This window comes from Suricata suricatta, chromosome 3, assembly GCF_006229205.1.
Source record: "Suricata suricatta isolate VVHF042 chromosome 3, meerkat_22Aug2017_6uvM2_HiC, whole genome shotgun sequence".
In the NCBI taxonomy this organism is placed as follows: domain Eukaryota; kingdom Metazoa; phylum Chordata; class Mammalia; order Carnivora; family Herpestidae; genus Suricata; species Suricata suricatta.
Genome location: NC_043702.1, coordinates 75,173,099 through 75,197,622, shown reverse-complemented (window position 1 = coordinate 75,197,622; position 24,524 = coordinate 75,173,099). Strand labels below are relative to the sequence as shown.

Genomic DNA, 24,524 nt, shown 5'->3' with positions numbered 1-24,524 from the left:
TTTGTTTCATTTAGTATAATGTGTTCAGGTTCATCCACATTGTAGGATGCATAGGTACTTCACTGCCTTTTTATTGTCATCTAATATTCCATTGTGTAGATATGCCACATTTTTGTAATGCATCACTTGATGGACATGGCGTTTTCCTTCCCACTTTCTGGGAAATAATAATATAAAATAATGCAATATTTATAATACATATTAGTTATACTAACATAAATAATAGTGAATACTCCCGTTGCAAACAGTTGTGTATAAGTGTCTGTATGGGGATGTATTTTCATTTCTCGTGTGAATATATATCTAGGAGCAGGGTTGCTGGGTCCTCTGGTAACTCTGTTGTTAATATTTTGTTGAACGGTCAAACTTTCCAAAGTGCCTGCACTGGTTTACATCTCCAGCAGCAGCGGATGAGGGTTCCACTTTTTCCGTCTCCTTGCAGCTCTTGGTATGGTTTTTCATTTTGATTATAGCCACCCTAGTGGATGACGAGGGGTATCTTATTGTGGTATCTCTGTGACTTTTGAATTAAAAAAAATTATAAAATATTTGTAAAGACCCAATGAAACGAAGGAAAAGGAGATTGGTAAGTGAGTGGAGAGTTGTGTAATTGAAAGCATATGCCTGTGTTTACACCGAGAAAACAAGTTTGCAGCCATCTCACCTGTTGGCACTTTCATTGCAGGTGGCCTCCATGCAGTTTATTAATATTGTAGTCCATTCAGTAGAAGACATGAATTTCCGAGTTCACCTCCAGTATGAATTCACCAAGTTAGGCCTGGATGAGTACTTGGATGTAAGTATAGCTGTGACCTTTGGCTCCAATGTAAAACTTGATTTATTGCCTACCTTCACGATACGCTTCTGCCATGACTGACGAACACTTCAAGCTCTATACAGTCAAGTACTGTAGCAGTGGTTAAAGGGAACCTATCTGAGTGATGCAGTCTGCCAGGGAAGCTGGATTCTTGCAGCCCTCCTGGGACCTCAGGCTGTCGTCTGCCAGCAGCCTCTTAGTGCTGGAATCACACACCGTCTTGTGGCCTCGCTGTACCTCTCCTCTACTCTTGAGCTCTCTCTGGGTCAAGTCTCATTGCACCCTTCATCTGGGCTGTTGGACAATCCATATTCTTGGTTAGTCTAGGGACCCCATCTGGGCAGGGGAAGTCAAACCAAGACTGCTGAAGAGTGATGAATAAATGCTTAGAGCATAAAAAAATCAGGAGGAAATGGCCACTAGGGACTTCCTCATGAAGCTGCTAAATTCTGTGTAATGCATTTGTGGCTTTAGAAGTTCCACTTTTAAGTTCTTGGTTCGTGAAGAGATCTAAAGTTTCTCTTTCTCTGCCTTCCCTGTGGAAGTTCCCTATGGTTCTTCACCTCAGAAGCAGCAAGTTCGTGTGAAAATCATAAATGGACTTGAATAGCTGTGTGTGCCCAGGATGTCCCCATGTCCTTTGACTCCTGAGCAGTTTTGTTTTCCCTTTTGTACAGCAGTGGTCCCCTTGAATTTGAAAGGCTACTAGGGAGAGGGCGAGAATTGTTGACCTGAATTTCATATCTGTTTCGAGCTCTGAAGAAGAGAGAAGTACTTCCCTGGGGTATCTCCAGATTTCAGCTGCCCAGTCTTCATCAGGGCTGAAGCCAGGGAATTGGTTTACTGTGAGGCAGAATCGTAGCATTGGTTACTCTCTGAGCTTATCAGGTGGCCTGTCAGACCAGCCAGTCTGCCCTTGGGTGGACCGGCCTAATGTTGTCCAAGGACTGTGCTCAGGGAGAGGTGTGATGGATTTTCACTGAAGAGTGGTTTGAATTGTTTTCCTATCTAAATAATCATGAATATCTTTGACAAAATATGGTATTGAGTGGTTTTTCCTGTTCTGAGGTCAAGGTTTCTCTGTCTTCTTTCCCTACATGTTCTGGGAGTGGCAGTATTTGAACAAAAATGGAGGCTAATGGTGTTCTGGGTTCCATTTTGTGATGGTCGTGCTGAGCTCCTTCAGGTCAAGGCTGTGATGGTGAATCGTAACACATCAGGCATTGTGTACTTTGTGAAAAAACCTTCTTCGTCGCTTTCTCATTTCCCTTTCTAGGCTTTGCCCTTATTCATCTGTCTTTTTCAGTTTGTACTCCTAAACTAAGATGGAACATACTCTCTTTAGGGCAAGCTAAGTTGAGGAATTCCAGATTAGACCCAGGAGCAAATCTGTCTTCCTGAAAACGTATGTAGAGCCTAACTCCTCTGAAGAGTTGAAGAATTTTTCAAAACTCTGTATTTCTTTAATGTTTTGGTCTGTTGGTTCTGGACCCTGATAGAGGTGGTTAGAAGATTAATATTATAGGGGCGCCTGGGTGGCTCAGTCGGTTAAGCCTCCCACTTCGGCTCAGGTCAGATCTCACATTCGTGGGTTCGAGCCCCGCGTCAGGCTCTGTGCTGACAGCTAGCTCAGAGCCTGGAGCCTGCTTCTGGTTCTGTGTCTCCTTCTCTCTCTGCCCCTCCCCCTCTCATGCTCTGTCTACACTCACTCTCTATTAAAAATAAATAAAACATTTTAAAAAATTTAAAAAAAGATTAATATTATAAGCACATAATAAATACTTCATGAGTTTACAGACACCAGCCTTGTAAATAGCCATTGATTTGTTCAATAAATATTGGTGTCAGTCCGTATGCCAATATTATTCTACCACTCATCTGTTCTCCCAGGGGAAATTAGGACTTTACTTATAAGGAAGATTCATAGGTTACCTTGACCTCCAATTTGATCTTAAAGCTGGTTGACTTCCTTTGGATGCCTAAGCGTGTAATGCAATGAGTGAGGAAAGCTGCCTGATGTGTGCTTTGGGAAGCCGTGAACTCCTTATACTGGGGCAGTATCTTAGGGAAGTTATCATGGAGGGCGAATTCTAGCAATTTATGGTAAAATAAGCCCTCCTGCCCCTGCTACCTCACTCTCTATCCATGTCGCCTCCACCTCCCATCCAACCTAATCCTAATTTGGAATGACCGTCTCTACCCAGGAAAATTAGACCTACTCTAACCACCTCTGCACAAAGATGCCTCTCAAATTTATGTTACCTGAGACTGTTGCCCCTTTTAGAAGCTGCTCTTAATTTTTCTATTGTCCAATTTCCCCTGTATCAAAATGTTTTAGTTTGGAATAGGCCTACATAGGGACTGTGTCGATAGGAAGGATTAGGGAGGAAATGTGTATATATTTGGGAGAGGGTGTTCATCGGAAACTAATGTGATGGTACCTTCTTAGACGAACACTGTGTAATTCTCTTGAGGATGCTACATCAGACCCTCTGTTGGAACAGACTAGGCTCTTTGGAACAAACAAAAACACGTAGGCTGTTGTGTCGTTATACTCTGTGTCCACAGCTGTGTGAACACCGCCCTCTCTTGTGTTTTGGTTTTTAGAAACTGAAGCACACCGAGAGCGATAAGCTGCAGGTGCAGATTCAGGCTTACCTGGACAACGTGTTCGACGTGGGAGCTCTGCTGGAAGACGCCGAAACCAAGAATGCAGCCTTGGAGAGGGTGGAAGAGCTGGAGGAAAACATTTCTCATGTAACTACGTCTTGGGAAAGGAAAAACTGGCTTTGTGTGACTGGGTGCCAAGCAGAATGAGTGCTAGCTGTTACGGCAGTAAATGAAAGGATTTGGAGTTTAGGGATGAACCGCAGCTTGAGATCGAGAGTTGTCAAAAGCCACTCGGGGTTCTTTCAAAGAAGGCATGTTTGTTACTTAAAGCGGAAGGGAATCTGTTGTCTCGCCTTAGCTCAGCTGCTCAGTTTCTGCGGAGCCCAGAGTCCCTGGCCCTCTTACTTAGAGACACCAGAGGATGAGGTGATGGGCACCACACAGGGGAAATGGAACTTGAATATGTGAATTTGGGCTGCTGTGAAGAAGTCCTAGTCAATTCCTGTTCTCTGAATATCAGTCTTCTACCATGTGTGTTCATACAGGCCCAAGGAGGATGGATTCTAGCACTTTGTGCTGAAATAAGCCCCACAACTAATAGACCATTTGTTATGCTTGTCTTCACTGCCTCCTGCCTGATGTCCCTCAGTGGAACTACCGTTGCTACCCAGATAAGATATCATCCACTTCACCCTCTTTGGAAGTTTAGATTTATTTTTTCTTTAAAGTTGATTTATTTATTTAGAGAGAGGGTAAAAAAAATGAGTGGAAAGGAGCAGAGAGAGAGGGTACAGAGGATCCAAAGTGGGCTCCTTACAGCGCAAAGCCCGATGCAGGGCTCACACTCCTGAACCGCGAGATCATGACCTGAGGTGGAGTCAGATGCTTAACCAGCTGAGCCACCCAGGTGCCCCTGGAAGTTTGGTGCTGTGTATCAGTGAGTGATATTTCACGCCTAGTCTTCTGAACACAAGTCCTGTTCTACCGAATGTGTCCACACACGCCTGTGGACAGGATGATCTTGTTTCTTCATGATGCCTGTCTTCCTAGTCCTGCCTTCTGGTTACTCACGTTTGGTAAAAAAAAATTTGTTTCAGCTGCAGGCATTTTCAAGGAAATGAGTGAACATTCCCGTAAAACCTCTTCTTTGAGGAGTGTCTTACTGGTATCACGGTAACTCCATCTCAGGGCAGGGGCTCACTTTTTTTTGAGGGATTTTTCTTGCCACAGACTAAGTTGAATATGAGTCTAAAGGCCTTCAGAGATTGTCCATTTGTTCATCCAGTAAGCGAATATTTGAGTGCAAGAGTGAACAGAAAAATGGCACTTCTTAAAGATCTAAGCATTGTGAGGACCAGATTCTTTTGCTGAATTCTGCATGACAGTGTCCTTGGCTATAATTGAATTGTCTCTTTTTAGAGCAATATTATTTTCCTATTTGAATGGTCCACTTATTTGCCGCTACTTTTTCTTAGTTGAGAGTATCCTATGTTCTCGATGCCCTTCACCTTTGTCCCTCATCCTACAATGGGCACTTCGTGGCCGTGGTTCGGCCAAGTCGGTGAGCCAGCCGTTCCCCCCCCCCCCCCCACCTTTGTTAAGTGCCGTCGTGAACTGCTTGGCACTTCCTTAGGAAGGGTGTGTATCGGCCTTCCCCTGGAGGATTTGTATCCCATTTCGAATCAGATCAGCATTTCAACCCCCACCTTTCCTCCTCACCTTGCCTCCCTGGTTTTCTTTACTTGAGATTGTTTTCAGTGACATGTGAGACATCAGAAGTTGCTCATTTTCAGAGCCTTGTGGGAAAAGCAATTACTTAACACGTGGCTCCCACTGTCTTCCTCCTGAAGGCTCAGCCAGCCCTGCAGAGCCGTGCTAACATAGCCCGCTTTGGTAGCAGGCCCCCTGTTTGTTGGAACTGCCGCTACGAGTGACTTTTATTATTTCGGTTAGTTTGGGTCAAAACAAGCAGTACTCTTTTTTAAGCTGGTGTTCTGTAAGAACAGGACCAAGTTTCCTGGACTGATACTTTTCAAAAGTTTGTGCCTAATGGTCTTTTCTTAGGGACAGAAAGGTGAACTTGCCCTCTTGCTGTGCCTCCTGCTCCCCGCTCTTGCCAGCCCCTGCGGAAATTGAGGGAGGTACACGGTGCATGTTGAAACATCTAAAAGGGGTTCCTGGATAGCTTAGTTGGTTAAGAAACATCTAAGGAGCTGACATACAGGTTTTATTAAGGACCATGTATAAATTATTAATTCCTATTAGAAACAAATAGGTATTCAGAATCATATTATAAATATTCACATTTCCAGAAAAACTGTTTGCGGCACACACGCAGGACTCGGCCCCATTAGAGCTCCACGTTCTGAGAACCGAGGACCCGGTGAGAATGGTTGTGTGTTGTGACACAGCTTCCCTTTTAAACCTTGACAGTTGTCCGAGAAGCTGCAAGACACGGAGAATGAAGCCATGTCCAAGATCGTGGAGCTGGAGAAGCAGCTGATGCAGAGGAACAAGGAGCTGGACGTCGTTCGAGTGAGTGTGCCGACGGCAGCTGCCCCAGACGGGCAGTGCAGGGCAGGTGCTCTCGCTCGGGTAGAGCGTGGAATACATTCATGTCAGAGGAATGCACTGATGCAACGTATGTATTGGAACCAAATCAGAGGCGCTACTCAGATGAAAAGTACACATAGTTAGGGATGGATACACATGTGTTTGCAATCAAGTGTTGGGGGTTCCATATTTCCTTATCACAGTTTTTGAGAGCAACAATATTTTCCCATCTAGACGGGTCTGAGTTGATTCAGTGGATCACCCATTTGCTTGAAAGTAAAAACATAGCACGGATTTAATTCATGCCACTTATTTATTTTTACTAGGACTTGGACTTCTTTATATTTTTTGCTTTGCTTCTACTTGAAACCAGATTTGGTGGTTGCTGTGGAAACGGTGAAATCACAACACAGGCGAGACCTAATGTCATTCACCAAAAAAATAAAAAAAGAATAGAAAGAAAAAGAAAAGCCAGAGCAAAACCGATCCATTTTATTATCAGATGATCCCAGCTATTTTATTTGGCCTTCACATTGTTTTACCTTACGTGTCGGGTTTTTATGGAGTGCCATCCGCGTGTTTGGAATTGTACAGAACATAAAATCACCTAAATACCTGGAGGGCTTTGAGGCAAATGGCTTGCCCCTACCCCCTCGTTGATGAAATGGCACATTTTCCGCGATGCTTATCATGTCTGTGTGTGTTGCTTGATATTCTGACATGTCCTGCAGTTAACTCTAGGAAATTTATTTTTTGGCACACCGTCGAGACAGAGTTGTAGCATATGGACTCAATTCAAGTCAGACTCTCAGATTATTAATAATAGACAGGGTGTGAAGAATGTTTCCCTGCCTGCTGGAGGTTTGTGGTGAGAGATCACATGTACAAGACCCAGCAAGTAAGTTCCAGAAAATCCTTTCCCTGGAACGTTGGTGAGCCCCTTATAAAAGGAACAGGGACAACCTTTACGTTGAACGTTGTAACTTTGTTTTCTACTAAAAACCTAGACAAAAATAACTAGTTAGTAGAGCAAGGCATTGGCCTGTTGTGTGAACTGCGTACCAAAAGGACAGTGTTTCAGTGATTGCTATCCTGAGCTTGGTCAAGAGGGCATTGTGCAGGCTGGAGAAACCCATTCAAGAACAGTCAGCCCCTGGGTATTCATGAGTAGATTCTCCTCTGCTTTGCAGATTTTTAATCCCAGTCTGACTTCTATCCAAATCTGATTTAGGGCCTTTTGTCTGCTGTTAGCGGATATGTGTCTAGGAGTTACAAATGAATTTTAAAACAAGTAAAAGGAAAACATGGTATCTCACCAGAATACCCTTGAGGTATTCCAAAGTCAGCTATAAAATTATTTTGGGGTCCTCTCTGCCTTGCTCCTCTTCAGCTGTAGGAAAGATTGAGTTAGCTGTGCTTATTAATGGAAAGAACCGTATTGGTGATAACAGTTACTAGAATATATTGCATGCATTACCAGTGAGCAATTGAGAATGAATAGGACTTTTATAGGAGGCTGAGCTCTATAGAATTCTTAGTTATATGTCAGTATCCTTCTTCTTTTCCTTTTTCTTTTCCTTTTTTTTGGTTATGAAAAAAATATTTTTCAGTGTTTATTTAATTTTGAGGAAACGACAGAGTGTGAGCAGGGGAGGGGCACAGAGACAGGGAGACACAGAACCCAAAGCAGGCTTCAGGCTCCGAGGTGTGAGTGCAGAGCCCAACATGGGCATCCAGCTCTCGAACTGCGAGATCATGACCTGAGCCAGCGTTGGATGCTCAGCCAGCTGAGCCACCTACATGCCCCTTTTTTGGTTATTTTTTGATCTTCAGTTTGCCAATCTGATGGTAATAAGTATGGATGTCCCATGAAGATAGACTCTTGACTGTGAACTCTTTTGCAGGAAATCTACAAAGATGCAAATACCCAGGTTCACACATTAAGGAAAATGGTCAAAGAAAAAGAAGAAGCCATTCAAAGACAGTCTACCCTGGAAAAAAAGATTCATGAACTGGAGAAACAAGGGACCATTAAAATTCAGAAGAAAGGGGATGGGGACATAGCCATTCTGCCCGTGGTGGCTTCTGGCACATTGTCCACAGGGTCAGAGGTGGCAGTGGGTAACTTCGTGGGACCAGCAATGGGAGTCGCCTCCTCGAGCCCCCTCCCCCCTCCTCCCCCACCACTACCTCCATCGTCAGACACACCTGAAGCAGGTGAGAAGCCTCGGTGAAAGAACTGAGGGTAGTATTGGAGATAGTCGTATTTCTTCTTTTATCTGCCATTTGTTTATGCGCTTTGCTTTTTGTGACATTTTCTTTTACTCACTGATTTTAAAAACTTTTTACATTTTGAGATTTAGGTTATAAAGCTTCATTTTACATATGCTGCAGTATATTATTTCTCAGTGAGAAATAGTCCTTTCACTATTTCCCGTGTCCTTGTCACTATTTTGTTTTTGGATTCATGTGTGCGTGACATCCTACCGGTCAAACCATTCTCCTGTTTTCAAAGACGATCTGTTTCTTCTTTTTTCGCTAGTGCAAAATGGCCCAGTAACGCCACCTATGCCACCACCGCCACCGCCCCCTCCCCCACCGCCTCCGCCGCCCCCTCCCCCTCCCCTCCCGGGTCCTGCAGCTGAGACTGTGCCAGCCCCTCCCTTACCTCCCCCCCCTCCTCCCTCTGCACCCCCGCTGCCTGGGACGTCCTCACCCACAGTGGTTTTCAACTCAGGACTAGCAGGTAAGAACACAGAATGGAGTCCCTGGTACTTGGGCAAGAAATACTCACTTGTGTTACCTCTGGAGGCCTTACAGCCTTTGTGTGTGAGGGTCCAGCCAGGTCTCTTGCAATCCCCTGTATCTCCTCTGTATCATTCCTGCTACTGTAGCCGGTAAAGGGGAAGTGAGGCCCAGGAGGCATTTTTCTCTGAGGAGCTGCTGTTACGCTCTTTCTAGCAGGGAGTTCTGATTTTCTAGTGTGCCACCTTCCACTCTCCCCACCTAGGAAGGGAAAGGAAAACTAGTGACCTTCTTAGGGATCAGTGCATTTTCATGGGTTCATCAAACACCTGTGGACATCTGTAGTAGTCAGAGCTGTGACAGAGAGTCCTTCTGGGGCCCTCAGCTCTGGTTTTGGAAGGTATTTGGCAATGTTGTTTTCAAAAGGAGAAAATGCCTTTCTGTGCAATTGCCTGATGTAGGTTTCCAGACATTTCTTCTGCACATTTGAAGATCCCAGAATTCATGATAGCAGAACTAAAGCGTCAAGGGAAGATGTTGCCAAGAGCAGTATCTCCTTGCCTAGAAATGCTTCTGCATAGCCTGTGCTGCCCTCCTGCTAACCAGGGTAGAAGGTGGCACCCCTCACCAGAAATAAAATAGGGTGTGTGGGGGGCAAGAAGAAGAGAGTGGTTCTGATGCCTTGAAATAGAAGTGCTGATTTCTGACTCATGAAAGTTGACTTTTTATTCTTTTCTAAAATTCCCCAGCCATTTTCTCAGTCAAGGAGCATTTCCCTGGCATTTTGAATTGCTCTGAGCTTTGCCATATCATCTCTGTGACATCACATAGGTCTGCTTCCTCCCTGACACCTGTCCTTTCATGTAGTCTCTTATTTCTGATGCAGAACTACCACTCTAATGCTTGTGCTGGTTCCCAGAGCCTTTGTCCGGTATCTATAAGCTGTCTTAGCTGCCGTAAGAGATTTCCAGGCTGCCCCCCCGCTCCCCCCTGAGTGTCCCACCGGCACCTGTACTAGCCAGTCATTGGGGCGAATTCATCCGAGTGACCCAGTCAACCTCCTTGTTTCACATCGAATCTGTCACCCCAACCTCCACAGAATTGTCAGAAACAAAGAAGGTGCTTGTCGAAAGTAATATTCACAGTAATCCAGTGAGTTAGTTCTACCTTTCAAGTTCTCCCCGGTCTACTGCCTTCTCCTAGAACTTTTAAGGCTTCTGAAGGACAAAAGTTGACAGTGTGTCCTTATGGAACTGTTGGGTTTTGGAATGTAAGTAACCCAGAACCTCTTGAGAAGCCCCGGGAGTCCATTCCATCAACAGGCTGCTGTCAGTGACTGAGCGTGACAACCTGTAACTGGCCTATGCACCTGGCTTGCTGATCAGCTCATCCTTGTAGCGCCCTGAGAGCACTCACCGTGAGATGTGGCTTCTGTCGGGTGTCTCCTTTGGTCCTTCCTTTCTCCTTGGCAAAAGCTTTGTGTGATAGAGCCTCCACTTGCATTCACTAGAGCTTTCTAGAACTCCAACTGCATTGGCAGAGCAAAAGGGCCATGAGGCTGAGATGTGCAGGTCGAGGGCTCCCTTCAGTAGAAGACTTGTCCTCTCTGGTTCATTTTTTTGCCTGGGTTCTTCCCACTGCTTAACTTTAAAAACTTGCAGGCTCTCTGGATTATCTCAGCTTTAGGGTGTGGAACTCTGTTCAGTTGACGACCACCACCACCACCTTCAGGGTTTTGCAGTTGGAAGTTGTCCCTTACATGTCTTGTACCATTTTTTAGAGGACCATGTATGGGATTTAAGAAACCTCTCATAAGTGCCATAAGCGTCCATTTATTGACCACAAGATGTTCTCTTTTACAAGATGTAAGGATTAGAAGATCATTATGTAGCACATTTTATGAGGTGTGTTGGGTAACTTTCTCCCTGGAATCAAGAGGCCAGATGGATTCAGGATGTCCCAATGGGGCCAAGGGACAGAGCTGAGATGATCTACCAAGGGCTCCCTATCTCTTCAATAGGCAATGAACAGGTGTGTGCTGGGTGGCTAAGACAGGGGACCCGAATGAGGTCCCCTAATTTTATCTAAGTTTTCTTTGCATTTTATAGAGAAAACTTCTGCTGTGGAACGTATATTTGAAGCGTAAGGCTTCTTCCTCAAATCTGTGACAGAGCAGTCTGGCTCCCATTTCTCACTTCGGTCATCTGTGACAGACTCCTGTCTCTTCGGGAGAATGTGCTTTGGAAGTTCACAATGAGAATTTGTATTTGGCTGATTATTCTTCATTAAAAGATTGCTCATTTCTTCTGTAATACCTAGCACAATTCAGTATGGCTGTTGGGGACCACTATAATGAAATCAGTTTTCCCCCCTCTTCTGAAAAAGGATTACTTTTTAAAACAAAATAATAAGGGAGTCTTCAAGGCAGGCTTGAATGAAAATGAATTTTTGGCTCTGGGCTGCCTTGTGAAATGTATCCAAGAAGCATGGAATTCTCTGCTAAGAGTGCGTGAATTGCTGAGTGGCCTGCCTCTAACCATATCTAATTTTTTTTTTTTTTCTTTGTTCTCTCTGCTTCCACCAAAGATGGGCCAATCAAGCTTTTCTGTAGGTTGCTTCACTGAGTGTATTGAGTGTTTGCCATGTGTCCCTGTTGGTCACACTGTGCCTTGACATGTTTTCACTCCATCTTATGCTGAACCATTGCATTTTGACCCTGTGTCTCTGGGAAGTCTCGCGGTTGGCTGACTTGTTCCAGGTTTGCTTGTGCGTTTTAGTAAAAGAGCTTATGGCTTGACCAGCCTGGATTTCATATGCCATATTCCTTTCCCCCTGAGAGAAAAGGAGGGTTTTTCCCTCTCTTAGTTTAATTATCATAGTTGGATCCAAGGCATCGACTCTAGATGGATTTTAGATTTATTCTGGGGGAGAAGGGGTAGTTGCTCCACAGAACAGGGACAGGCCGCTAGGTGCTGTGTTTCCAGGCCTTTCCTACTGGTCTCTGGCTCTCTCCGTGGAACACCCACCACCACATGAAGCCACTGCCCTCAGCCCGAACACTGTGAGCACTTGTCTCTCATGGTCTCCTGTAGGCCTCTCCTCCTACAACGCCCCCTCCTCTCCCCCTGTTTCCCACTGGGAGTCAGGACCACCTTTCTGAAGATAACTTGTTTTTGCCTCGGTTCTGATCTCAAGCTTATTCCTAATCTTGCTGATGAGTTAAATAGGGTGGCAGAAGGAATCACTTTTAGCGAGTGTCCTGAGGCCTGCGGTGGCTGTGGATGGACGGTGGAGACAGATCGCCGGCTCAGATTGTGGAAAGATCCCCGAACAGCTGTTCTTCACCACCCCCTCCTCTTTCCCCCCCCCCATATTGCTCAAAGGCCAGACCAGAGGAAGGTTTCCTTCTTTGTCCTGTGGAGGACATGGGTTTTCCTGGGCAGTGTAGACCTAAATGAAGTGCAGTGAGCAATCCAACACTGCTGCGTGGTGGGGCCTAAGGTGACACGTGGTGGTAGAAAGGCCTGGTTTGCGGAGACTGCGTTTCTGCATTCCTGCATGCTTTGTGTGGACTTATCAGATGCCATTCCTGCTGTTGATGTGGCTTTCATAACTCTGGAGGAATGGCAGGCAGCCAGGTAAAAGCCCAGTGTATGTTGGGTTTATTTCGTTCTGCACTGCAGTTCTCTCCCTTACGGATGATGGCAGATAGTGAAGCTCCCAAACAGTGCGGTGGGTGTCCCAAGATAGACTTAAAAAGGTACATAATGTGTATAGCTAGATGGTTCGAGAAGACTGCTTTGTGATGTGTACTTAATTAATGGAGTTTTTAATGAGTTCCTTTTTTAGCTCATTTCCCCAGAGTAAGAGGAATCTGCAGCTCCTTACCTGACTCCTCAAAGATAGATCCATTCCTCTCTGTTTAGAGGTTTTCCGTGTTTTTAGTGGGTTCCTTGATACCACCTAGTTGCACATATGCATATGCATATCTGGGAATAACTTGCTCTTTATAAAAGGGGGAAGGGACTGTGGCCGTTCTCAAAAAGCAGTACTCATCCTGATTTCTAAGAACCCCTTTTACACTCTTCTATATTTTCTGTTTTGAGCTGTTCGTGGCCCTTGGTCTGGTTGGAATAACTCAGCCTGAATATAATCCTCATTGTTAAAATTGTCCAAAAGAATATGTTGCTTCTCGACATTACAGAAAGTCAGCCTTCTTGACGTTACATTCCTGGTGGTATAGACAGCCACTGCCTGAAGTCTCAGATCATCTTTTAAGATTGGTTGGGAAGTAATGTGCTCTAGAACCTAGAATTTAAGATTTCAAAATTTGACTCACACTCACCAGTGTCAGAGTATTTGTCCTCTCTGTTGTCTAGTAACATCATTAATAGTTTTCGCTCCCCAGTACTTTGTCCTACACATTGTCCTAACATTGTGACTGTAATGCAACATTCCATTTGCCTGCACAAAAAAAAAAAAAAAGACAAAAAACCCCAAACCCTTGACTCTTAGACAAGTTTACTGCAGTGTTGCATCAGTCAACCAAATGCTAAACCTCAAATTGCTCTAGCCAAAGCCACGTGTGGTGTTTTCCGTGTTTGAAAACACTTGGGCGCCTCGTGCCGGTGTTCCTCCAGTGTTCAGGCGTCATCTGCAAGGACTCCTCTGATGGTTCTGGAGAGTCCTGGGGTTTGGGTGGAATCTTAATTCATCCTCTCTGACTTCTGTAGCTGTGAAAATTAAGAAGCCAATCAAGACGAAGTTCAGAATGCCAGTTTTTAACTGGGTTGCCCTGAAGCCAAATCAGATCAATGGCACGGTGTTCAACGAAATTGACGATGAGCGGATTCTGGAGGTATCTTTCTCGTTGGTCAGAAACTAGGGGCTCTCTCTGTGCGGCAAAGTTCAAATGGGTGCTCTGCTGACCTGGACATTTCAGCGATAAAATGCTAGTATTTTAAATGCCTCAATGTAAAGAAGAAGGGAAAAGTCTCTAACTTACTCAAGTCTCTCAGTATTAATAGTAACATTAATATTAGAGAATAGGACACTATTTTGTCATTTCAAAACTGTTTAAGAAGTTGTGTTACTATGGAGTAGTTTTGATTATCTTCAGTAGATGCCACAAAATATGTATCTGACACAAGCCCTGTCCTTAATTTATAAAAGGGCATAAAAACCCTTTATTGAACTATAAGTGAATAAGAACTCAATAATTACACTCATTAGCTGGTTTGATGGATTGTTTTATTCTGTGCTAGCTAATTAGTGCAAGGCAGCTGAATTGGCCAGATGGAATCACTTCTCTACTTTAGCCCTTCATGGCTGCCTGTGTGGCCTAAGTCACGCCATAGCACAAATAGGAAAATAGAGTGAGCCTTGATCAGGCCAAGTATTGAGTAGAAAAAGTTAAGTTCTTTTCTTTGATGCTTAAGAAACTGTCAAAATGGTTGCCTGAGTTAATTTTTAAGTATAATCCAGTTTGCCCATTCCATCCCTTTTTACTCCAGGATTTAAATGTGGACGAGTTTGAGGAAATATTTAAGACAAAAGCTCAAGGTCCTGCCATTGATCTTTCTTCAAGCAAACAGAAGATAACACAGAAGGGATCAAACAAAGTGACTTTACTGGAAGCAAATAGGGCCAAAAATCTTGCCATAACTTTGAGGAAAGCTGGAAAGACTGCTGACGAGATATGTAAAGCTATCCATGTGTAAGTTCAGGGCATTCTGGAAAGTTCAATTCTGGTAGATTTATAGGATAAAACTGACAATGTCCAAGGGATGAATTGGTAGGCAACAGAAATATTTCAGTAGCAGGGCAAGATAGAAGATAAAAGGTTCTTGATACCCACGCACCAGAGATTCCCTTTGTTATGTATTTGTGACTTCAGAGTTGAATGAAATGATGCCACCAAAGGGGTGGGCCAGAAATTCCCCTTGGGAGTGTGATATTAGAGTCAAATTACTGTAGAAGAGGAACAGCTGGATTGTGACCTCATTTATTAACTTGGTCTGCTCTCCTATATGCCCATAGCAATGCTTCCATACAAGGAGTGGAGAATTACCCACGCTAAGCAGAGGGAGAGACTGTCACTCTTCTCCGGAGCATCTCCACTGTCTCTAGAGTTGTTGAATACAAATTTGATGGCATTTGTGGAATGATACACTTCAATGCTGGTTGCAAATGGGATACAGATGCATCTTTTAATTCATAACAATAGGAATGTAATTCCTGTTTCTTTTAGCAACTTTCAGGAAATTTTAAACAAAGTTCAGTTCTTTTTTTATCCTTGAACTGCAGAGAAGGTATTCGTTTTATTTGCTTCTCTATTAGAGGAATCTTTTGGCCCTTCTTGTGGTCATGATGACTTTCAAATATGATAAAGAACAAATGTTTTAGATGTGTTAGGAATGAGTTCATCGTGAATTGGCATTTCATAAATTTTGGTAAGAGATTCATGGAGGAGGATATGACTGTCAGAAATCATTCGTTCCTCTTTTATGTCCTGAGTCAGGATCATAATCCAGTAATCTAGTGTATCCTAGTGTTCTGATTTTTGATGTTGAAATGTGATAAGCATTTTGGTTTTTAATCCGCATATACCTTACTTGTCATGAGGATTAGATATAAACGTATTATTTTGCCAGACAAAGATTTTTCAGGGAAAAAAATAGAGGTTGTAGCAAATACATGGTTTGTTCAAATTGAGCATACATCTAAAAAGGTCTGGTTTACCTTCAAGGGACGTGTGCCTTTACAAAGCATCCATTTTGTACAGGCCTTTGGATACTTTTTTTTAAGGAAGAAAAAGTACCCCAGACTTTTTTTAATTGATGTACATTAGAGTTTACCAAGTATTTCGTAATTGTGTGTGAGATTAACTTCCCTAATTAGTAGTGCTCCATATGCCTTAGAGACCTCGTCTTTGAACCTCTTAACCGTCAGACGTTTCAGCCTGCCTTTTTCGCTCTTCGTACTATCATTTGCTGTTGATTTCTAGAAACTTAAAGCTATAGTAATAGCTAAAAGTGAGCATGGCTATTGTGTGAGTTCTGGGTTCTCAGAAGGGAGCTATTAGTTGCTCAGTCAGCAGCCACAGCAACTGCCATCTTTACAGCTCCGCTGTAGACATCGTCAACTCATTGCACTGCTGGTTTATGAACAGGACCAGATGGTGGTGTGGTTGAAAGGGTAGGAGGTGTTCTCCCTAACACTGACATGTCCACATCTGTCCTCAGATTTGACTTGAAGACATTGCCCGTAGACTTTGTAGAATGTTTGATGAGGTTCTTGCCAACTGAGAATGAGGTGAAAGTGTTCCGGCTCTATGAGCGGGAGAGGAAGCCCGTGGAGAACTTGTCAGATGAAGACCGGTTCATGATGCAGTTCAGTAAAATCGAGAGACTCATGCAGAAGATGACCATCATGGCCTTCATTGGGAACTTTGCAGAAAGCATTCAGATGCTGACTCCTGTGAGTGGACCAACTCTGGCAGGGGAGAGGGTCCAGAGAGATACATAGAATCATGTTTTCCTTGTAAGTCTCTTCCAGTATTGCACATAGCGTCATGGGCTCTAAAGACTCCTTCCCAGAACTTTCTAGATGGCTTTTTTTATTTTGGCACTTTTTTTTCACTTTGTTTATGCCAAGTGATGTGAAAATGGTGGATTTCCATGTTCCACATTGCTGTTCTCCTCTATAGAATGACATTTTCTGTGTCTACAGATGTTTTTTGGGTTTCCACTTCAGTACTTAGGACCAGGAAAATTATTTTTTCAAACTTGTTCCTCTCCTGAAGAATCCAGTCTTCTGGCTAGGTTGGCCAGCCTGAAAATGTTACTTTCATTTCTAAAAATGACCCCATATCTCTATTGAACAGGCTCATTGGCTTTCATTGGAAGTGTTATAAATTTAACACAGGAGTCTTTCTTCTTGGAGGTTTGTTACAGTACACTGTGGCAAGGGGAAAGAAGAGCCAACCGTCTTGTCCCTTTGTGTTAATCTGGTAGAGACTTATTAACATTATAAACATAAGCATCATAAATAGTTCTTTCCCAGTTCTGTTTCTAAATAAACTTTTGTTAATTACTGATCACAGTAGCATGTCTGTTCAGCATATGTTCTGAGAACTTCTAGAGGGTGATTATATTCCTTTGGTGTTTTGTTTTCATTCTTGGACAGCTCCATTTAAAAACATACTGTCTTACATGATTTGAGGAGGTGGGTGGGGAATTGAGTTCTGCTAGAAGATGCTATGGACTCTGAGCTCTGAGTCCCATTGATGATACGTTCTGACATTTCTTATTTCAAATACTTTGAGAGAAGAGCTTGCGTGTAATGATATGGTTACCTAAGACCTAGCAGGACAAGTTAAATTTGTCTCGTTGAGAAAAAATAGAATCTCAGCATTTAAGGTCTAAATGCAGGTCTGTTTTCTTCTGTGTTAAATTTTTAGTTTCCAATTAGAGTTTCTTATTTTTAACATGTCTCTTTTTTCACCCCCTTCCTTCCTCTGAATGGAATCTAGCAACTGCACTCAATTATAGCAGCATCTGTCTCTATAAAGTCATCCCAAAAACTGAAGAAAATTCTAGAGGCAAGTAAAGTTTTCCTTCTATACGTGTGGGGAAGAGCTGACTTGTCAAGCCACATTTGTTGGCCTGGGAATACCTGGAATGCTGTTCTGATGGGCTTCTCTTTTCTCTCTCTCTCACTCCCTTTTTTTTTTTTTGCAGATTATCTTGGCCCTTGGAAACTATATGAATAGCAGTAAGCGAGGAGCAGTTTATGGATTTAAACTTCAGAGTTTAGATCTGGTGAGTGGACTAAAAGAAATCTAAGAGCTATAGAAGGGACAAAACAACTGGCAGAGATCAAGTCCCAGAGTGGAGAGTCTGCTCTTGGAAGTGGGGTCGGATATTTGGATGAAGGTTGCCTGCTAGGTGGAGGGTCAGTTGGTTCATGTTTTCTGGAACATTATTTGGCAGCAGGCTCTTAGAACCTTAAAAATACTCATGCCCTTTAACCCAGTGTTTCCATTTCTGGGACTCTTTCTTCAAGAATCTCAATTAGGGATGCTGTATTTATTTTATAATTGCAAATAATTAGCAACAATGTAAAGATCCAACATTTTGGAAAATTATTAAATAGAACAGTAGTTAATGTGATAAACTATTTTTAACTCTTAGAATGTCTGTGAAGAATTTTCAAAGAAATAATTTGGTGGGGAGCCTCAGTGGCTCAGTTGGTTAAATGTCTGGCTTCAGCCCAGGGCATGATCTTGAGGCTCGTGAGTTTGAGCCCCACATCTAGCTCTGTGCTGACAGCTCAGAGTCTGGAGCCTGCTTTGGATTCTGTGTTTCCCTCTTTGCCCCTCCCCCACTTGGCATTAGTTCATTCTCTCTCTCTCTCTCTCTCTCTCTCTCTCTGTCTCTCTCACTCTCAAAAATAAATAGGAGCACCTGGGTGGCTCAGTCAGTTAAGCATCCAACTTTCACTCAGATCATGATCTTGTAGTCTGTGAGTTGAAGCCTCATGTTGAGCTCTGTGCTGAATGCTCAGAGCCTGGAGCTAGCTTCACATTCTGTGTGTGTGTGTCTCTCTCTCTCTCTCTAAAAATGAAAATGTAAAAAAAATAAACATTAGAAAGTTTTTTTTAAAAAAATTGTGTCTAGAAAAGAAAGGAAGGTATCAATTGGGTGTACAGTTTGATTTCACCCAAGTAAAAATGTAGGAAAAAAAAACTGAATGGAAGTAGGTTAAGATATTAACAGAGAGGTTGGATAGAATTAGGGATTTTTTTCGAAATGCTTTCTACTTTTCTGTGTTTCCTACATTAAAAAAAAAAAAAAGGGAGGGGGTGCCTGAGTGTCTCAGTCAGCTGAGTGTCCAACTTCCACTCAGGTCATGATCTCATGGTTGATATGTTCAAGCCCCATGTCAGGTTGACAGCTCAGAGCCTGGAGCCTGCTTCAGATTCTGTGTGTGTGTGTGTGTGTGTGTGTGTGTGTGTGTGTGTGTGTGTGTGTGTGTCTGTCTTTCCCCCTCCCTCATGCTCGCTTGTGCGTGCTCTCTTTCTCTCTCTCTCTCTCTCTCTCAAAAATAAACATTGAAAAAAATTTTCCCCCTGAATGAAGAAGAGTGTGCTATTTTTCAGAGTCCTCTGACTTATATAGGCAGGACTAGGAAAAACTACTCCATGCAACCTTCTCCCCCAAGGCTGGGGCTAACGTGCCTTCCACATGAGAAGTTTGGGCTCTGTCTGCTCAGGCAGTGTCCTGAGCCTTGGGGAGACATGGCTTGTTCGGTAACATGTGTTCAGCTGGTCCCACTCCTGGCCCCAAGAGGCTCATGTGTGGTCAGCCCAGCTGGTTTGGGTCATGGAGGCCAGGGAATGAGAGTTGACCTAAAAATGGTAGACTGCAGTGCGGGAGCCCTGGCGTGTAGGCAGTACCCGCATACCACCAGCTCCACACTCGCTCCTCTGCTCCTTCTCTTCCCTCCGAATGGGGGCTTCCCACTTTTAAGTCAGGGGATGTCATATGGCAGATGTGGGATGGCATGGTTTTGTGTGGGTAGCGATGCATGAACAGTTTTCGGTGTTGGGGTCCTCCTGGCCTTGAGCATATGCCCTGGTGGAGGAGCCCTGTGGTCACTTACATGTCGGTGGGCTGGTTTAGGGGAGAACACGGCCAGGCTTGACCCTGCTGTGGGGGTGTTTGTCCTCCACTTTGGGGCGCCATCATCTGTTACTCTGCATGGGAGGACATCCTCTGACCGACAAGCTTCCCAGCCTCTTCTACCCTAACCCCTGTTCCTTTTGTTTTCAGCTCTTAGATACAAAGTCAACAGACCGAAAGCAAACACTGTTGCACTATATTTCAAATGTCGTAAAAGAAAAATATCACCAAGTGTCCCTGTTTTATAATGAGCTTCATTATGTGGAGAAAGCTGCTGCAGGTACTTGATTTCGGCGCTTTATGTTACTTTTGGACATTGAACGCCTTTAATCATGGAGCGCGGGGGAGCCATCCCCTGCCTAACCGCTCTTCAGAACGCCTCTGGAAAGGCAAGGTGACAAGGTCAGAAGCTCTTGGCTGGAGCGCCTGGGCCGTGGTGTCGCCCACTCCCAGGAGCCGTAACGAACAGGGAGACCCTTCTGTGTCCTCTCTAGAGAGTCTGGTCTCTGGACTTTGAGCAGCTTCCCTCTTCCGTTTGTTGTCCTTGTTGTTACTTGAAATACGAGAATCAAAATCTGAAAATCAACCCCCAGGACCCTCCCCTGCCCCACCAGTTTGATTTTGCATCGTCCCACTTCCTCAGATGTGGTCGTTCTAAGCATTGTGCCTTTAGCTCGACTGGGAACTCAATCATCAGTACTTTGGGCTGTTATTTTGCTACAGCAGTTATACATTTTCTTATTTAAATCGTCAGTGATTCTGAGACAGCCAGGCTAGAATAGGTTTGTAATGGTATCCCCGTGGTGTAGATGAGAAAACTGACATTTTTAGAGATTATATCTCACCCAAGGTCACATGGGTAGAACATGACAGAAACAGACGAGAACTCATGTCTTATGTAGTGTACTGTCTAATGTGCCACGTCTTCCACAAAGGCTGTGAGGCTAGAAGGAACAAGATGCTGATTAACCCCGGAGTTGGTTACGTACTCGGATTCTCACACCGGGATCTTGAACCCTGAGGAGCTAAGGGGTCTATTATAAATTCATATTCCTGAGGCCTACTTCAGACTTAGAGAATCGAATCTTTGAGGGCAGGACTTTCTCTGACTTCCTCCAAGTGAATGATTGCTCCTTTTGTGTTCTTACTATTTCATACATGATGGGCCAAATTTTATTATAACAATTTACATGTCTGTTTCAACCTGTGGGTTTATGGGTATTATCTTTATATTTATTTATCCTTATAATTCCCTCAGCCCCTAGCAAATTGATGGGGGGAGTAAGTAAATGAGCAAATGAAGGAATGGATGAATGAGATGAGGAGGCACTGTTACCAGGGATGGATCCTGAGGACGCCCTCGGCCCGAGAGGCGGGTGGGAACGACCCTTTGTGAAGGGCTGTGCAGGGCAGGCCATGGCAGACCCACTGGGGGCACAGGGCTCACTCACACAGTTCCTAGGATTTCTCTTCTGGTGGAGTGATTTTCCTTCTTTCAGGTTTCTTTGCCTAAATTCAGGATTGTTCAGTATCAGAATTCTGATTAAGAAAAATGTTTACAAAAAGGTTTTGTTTTAGCCGTTTTGTTTGGCCTCAGATTTCCCAAAAGTGTCATTTGAAAAAGAAAAAACAATCAGTCAGGAAGTAGAGAGACTGAGGAGCTCTGGCTGGATTATTGTCAGTGCTCTCTCTTTGGTGGCCAGGTGAGCTGACATGGATTCTTTATACCTTTGCTCCTTTGCTTATTCAGGGGATCTTTCTGAACCCCTGCTGTGGACGCGGCTCTGTCCTAAGCATTGAGGAGTCAAAGTTGAATAAGACCCATGTGAGTCTAGCAGGGTGGGGCCCGGTCTCCCTGCAGGAGGCTCAGGAACGGGCTGCTCTGGGAGCTGGCCGGGCTGCACATGGAGGGGGTTCATGCTGATGAACCTCCAGGAGCAGGGCAGGGTTGTTTGACAGAAACAAGCTGTCCAAGGTTGCTTGGTTTCTAGTGGTCAGTAGTAACTAAAGTTCAGCATTTCAATGCTACCCCCTGCTGGAGAGCCACTGAAATGTAAAAGAGGTCAAGATCTTGGTCCACCATACAGTTAGGGAAGCTCTGAGCCTACAGACTAACCAACAGCTTATCGTTTCCTAGAAGAGAAGTGGACTAGTTGGGTATAATCCCAGGATCTGGGCTCCATGTCTGCCATCTCCTAGCTGCACAGTCTAGGGTCATGTAACCTCTTTATGCTGCCTTTTTTGTTGTTGTTGGCAAATTGGGCTAGTAGTGCAAATGAATTACTGCATATATAAAAGTTAAAGCAGTGCCCGGAAGTGAGCACTAGTAAATTATTCATATTGTAAGATCTCTGCTCTAAAAGCTGGGAATTAGAGCTAAGGCCCTGAGTCACTCTAGCAATCCACTGAGAACTGGGCTTAGCAGACAGACTCCCTGTGGTTTTCGATATTCATGGGGACATTGCTGTGTCTACTTCAGTTTCCCTTGAGAATGTTTTGCTGGACGTCAAAGAGCTCCAGAGAGGCATGGACCTAACCAAGAGGGAGTACACCATGCACGACCACAACACGCTGCTGAAGGAGTTCATCCTCAGCAATGAGGGGAAACTGAAGAAGCTGCAAGATGATGCCAAGATTGCACAGGTAAGTACCTGTGCCTTGGACACTCATGAGGAAAGGACTGAGTCCCTTACCCCTACCCATTAAAGCCGGGTGCTGGCCCTGGCTTTGGGGGAAGATTGCCCTCAGTCTACTGAGGATAGATGTTCTTATGAAACTGATGGCTCCTGTGGGTGACGTTTTTCTGAATACTGTACATGGAAGTGACCCTACTCTGCTCATTGTCCTCTTCTAATTTGGAGTCTTCACCTCTTCTCTAGAGGCCCCATCCCTTCCCCTCCGCTTCCACTCCTAGGCTCCCTCTGTGTGAGTCCTGTATTCATTTCTACCAACATGTGTCATTCCTGTGCTTAGCAAAGCCCTGTTCCTGCCCAGTGTGTTGGGTTTCTATAGGCCTTGACCTTGAAATCTTAAACTACACTGGGAGTTAAGTGTACACATCTGAAAACCAGCCAAATCGGACTGTGCGTGTCATCACAGAAGGGAAGCGGAGCTTTGTGGGAACTCAGAAAGCGGACGTGGTTCAGGGGCTCCTAAATGAGGCAGTCTTGTGCCAGAGAACAGTTTAAGTGGAGACCTGAGTGTCCCTGAGGTGGGAACACTGTAAGGAGCATTGACGCAGCGAGGTGCGGTTGGAGTCTGAGTGACTTCTAAGATCCCTTAGGAAGCTCTCGAGAGGGGAAGCCCCATGTTTGGTGACAGTGTGCACAAACGCAGGAGGTACCAGAGGTGAATTCCTGTGCTACACTGTGGCCGCCTGCTCGTCACCTTTGCCTGGGCTTTCAGAAGAAACCGGAGTCCCTAGAGAGTCGTGGGGAAGTGAGAGGGGCAGACAAGAGCTGTGGTGGCAGCTGGATGCTCCCTGCTGCTTTGCTGCGGCTCTTCCCCCGGAGTGTCAAGTTCAAATGCTCGATCTTACGAAACTCAATAGAAGTTTGTTTCTTTACAGGACGCTTTCGATGATGTGGTGAAGTATTTTGGAGAAAACCCCAAGACGACTCCGCCCTCTGTCTTCTTTCCCGTCTTTGTCCGGTTTGTGAAAGCCTATAAGGTAACTAGGAGCGTGGGGTCCTTTAAAGTCTTCCTTGGCATTATTTCTCAAATGGGTGTCCCCCCAGAGCTGTGTCTGCGTGTCCGCAGCTGGGCAGAGGCCTCCCCTGTCCCTTGAGGCAGCGGATCTGGGAGGTCAGCACTCCCCAGTTCTGGGGAGCTCCTCAGCGGCGAGGCTCCCTCTCTCCAGGGTCGGCCTGAAGACAAAAGCTCTTGGCTGCCCTTTGGGGCACGTGAGACACTCTGGGACCATCACTTCTCACTGACTGTTCCTCTTGTGGGCGGGGTGAAGGACTTAGGAACTCCAGGTCTCCCGTGCTGTTGTTGGACGGGTCAAGGGAGTGGACTCTGGCCTGTGGCAAGGACGCTGTAGCTGAGGTCGGGGACAGCCTGCTTGGGTGTGTCCTGCCCAGGCCTTCAGGTCGTCTAGGACCTTCCTCTAGTGTGGGCTGCAAGGTGGCGCTAGGAAGGATGGTTACTGTCTGTTTCCTATCTGGACCAATAATGGCCCTTCCTTTCTTTTTTTAAAGTTTGTTTCTTTTGAGAGAGAGGAAGGGAGAGGGAGAGGGAGAGAGACACACAGAGACACAGTATGGAGGGAGAAGGAGGTTAGGGGCAGAGGGATTGAATCCCAAGCAGGCTCCATGCTGTCAGTGCAGAGCCTGATGCAGGGCTCAAACTCAGGTACTGTGAGATTATGACCTGAGCTGAAATCAAGAATAGGATGCTTAACTGACTGACCCACCTGGGTGCCCAGTAGCCTTTCCTTTAAATAGGACATTTGACCCAGTCCAGGGCTATTGTCTTGAAAAATCATGTTAGCCAAAGAGGCATGTGTTGGAAGAGTTTGTTCCTTGAGGAAGAATGACAAGGGAACAAACATCCCCTGATGGTCGTGCACTTAGGAGACTTGCAGACGTTACACTCCAGGGCTGTGTACGTATGAGCTTGGTAAGCTTGGTGGAGGAAGGAGTGTGATCGTCGGAGGAGGAAGGATGTGGCACGGTCATCATTTTTGAGAAACATCCTGTTGGCTATAGTGGGTCACTTCTCTAACTGTCCTTTGGCCGTTTACTGAAATTTGAAGGGTTACATTACTGAGCTATCTTCTCTGGGCATGGCTTTGTGTAGCCGTGATATTACAAGCTGTTGAAAGAAGGAAAAGGAGGATGAACCCAAACGCAGCATAAAATCGCTGGGAGCGGTGCGAAGGTCACCGGTCACCAGCTGCCGCCGCCTGCGGTGCTCTGGGTGCACTGGCTTGTAATGCTGCCGTGCTGCAGAGATGACTCATCGTGATTCTTGTGACGTGCTGGGACCACGTTTAGGGAGGCGGGCTTCAAAAGCGAGAATGCCCAAGAGTGCTGAGCTGAGGTGAGCCTGTTTGGTTTCATGTCCCAAATTTATCAGACTAGTCACTCTGCTGCTCCTGGGAGGGAGTGAGC

At 44.9% G+C, this 24,524-nt stretch overlaps 1 protein-coding gene across 5 annotated transcripts in view; it reads left to right on the top strand.

Moving 5' to 3' along the window:
* Positions 1–24,524, top strand: part of FMNL2 (formin like 2) — a 307,011-nt gene that overhangs the window by 273,503 nt on the left and 8,984 nt on the right. For 4 of the 5 annotated variants that reach the window (XM_029934582.1, XM_029934585.1, XM_029934583.1 and 1 more), the window contains exons 11-23: positions 686–796; positions 3,425–3,574; positions 5,861–5,962; positions 7,885–8,197; positions 8,523–8,726; positions 13,459–13,583; positions 14,239–14,441; positions 15,970–16,204; positions 17,259–17,327; positions 17,467–17,547; positions 19,561–19,690; positions 21,890–22,053; positions 22,979–23,080. In XM_029934582.1, the coding sequence (XP_029790442.1) occupies positions 686–796; positions 3,425–3,574; positions 5,861–5,962; positions 7,885–8,197; positions 8,523–8,726; positions 13,459–13,583; positions 14,239–14,441; positions 15,970–16,204; positions 17,259–17,327; positions 17,467–17,547; positions 19,561–19,690; positions 21,890–22,053; positions 22,979–23,080 (1,989 nt within the window). The remainder of the gene's footprint in view (positions 1–685; positions 797–3,424; positions 3,575–5,860; positions 5,963–7,884; positions 8,198–8,522; positions 8,727–13,458; positions 13,584–14,238; positions 14,442–15,969; positions 16,205–17,258; positions 17,328–17,466; positions 17,548–19,560; positions 19,691–21,889; positions 22,054–22,978; positions 23,081–24,524) is intronic. The other variant, XM_029934586.1, reaches the window with a different exon arrangement.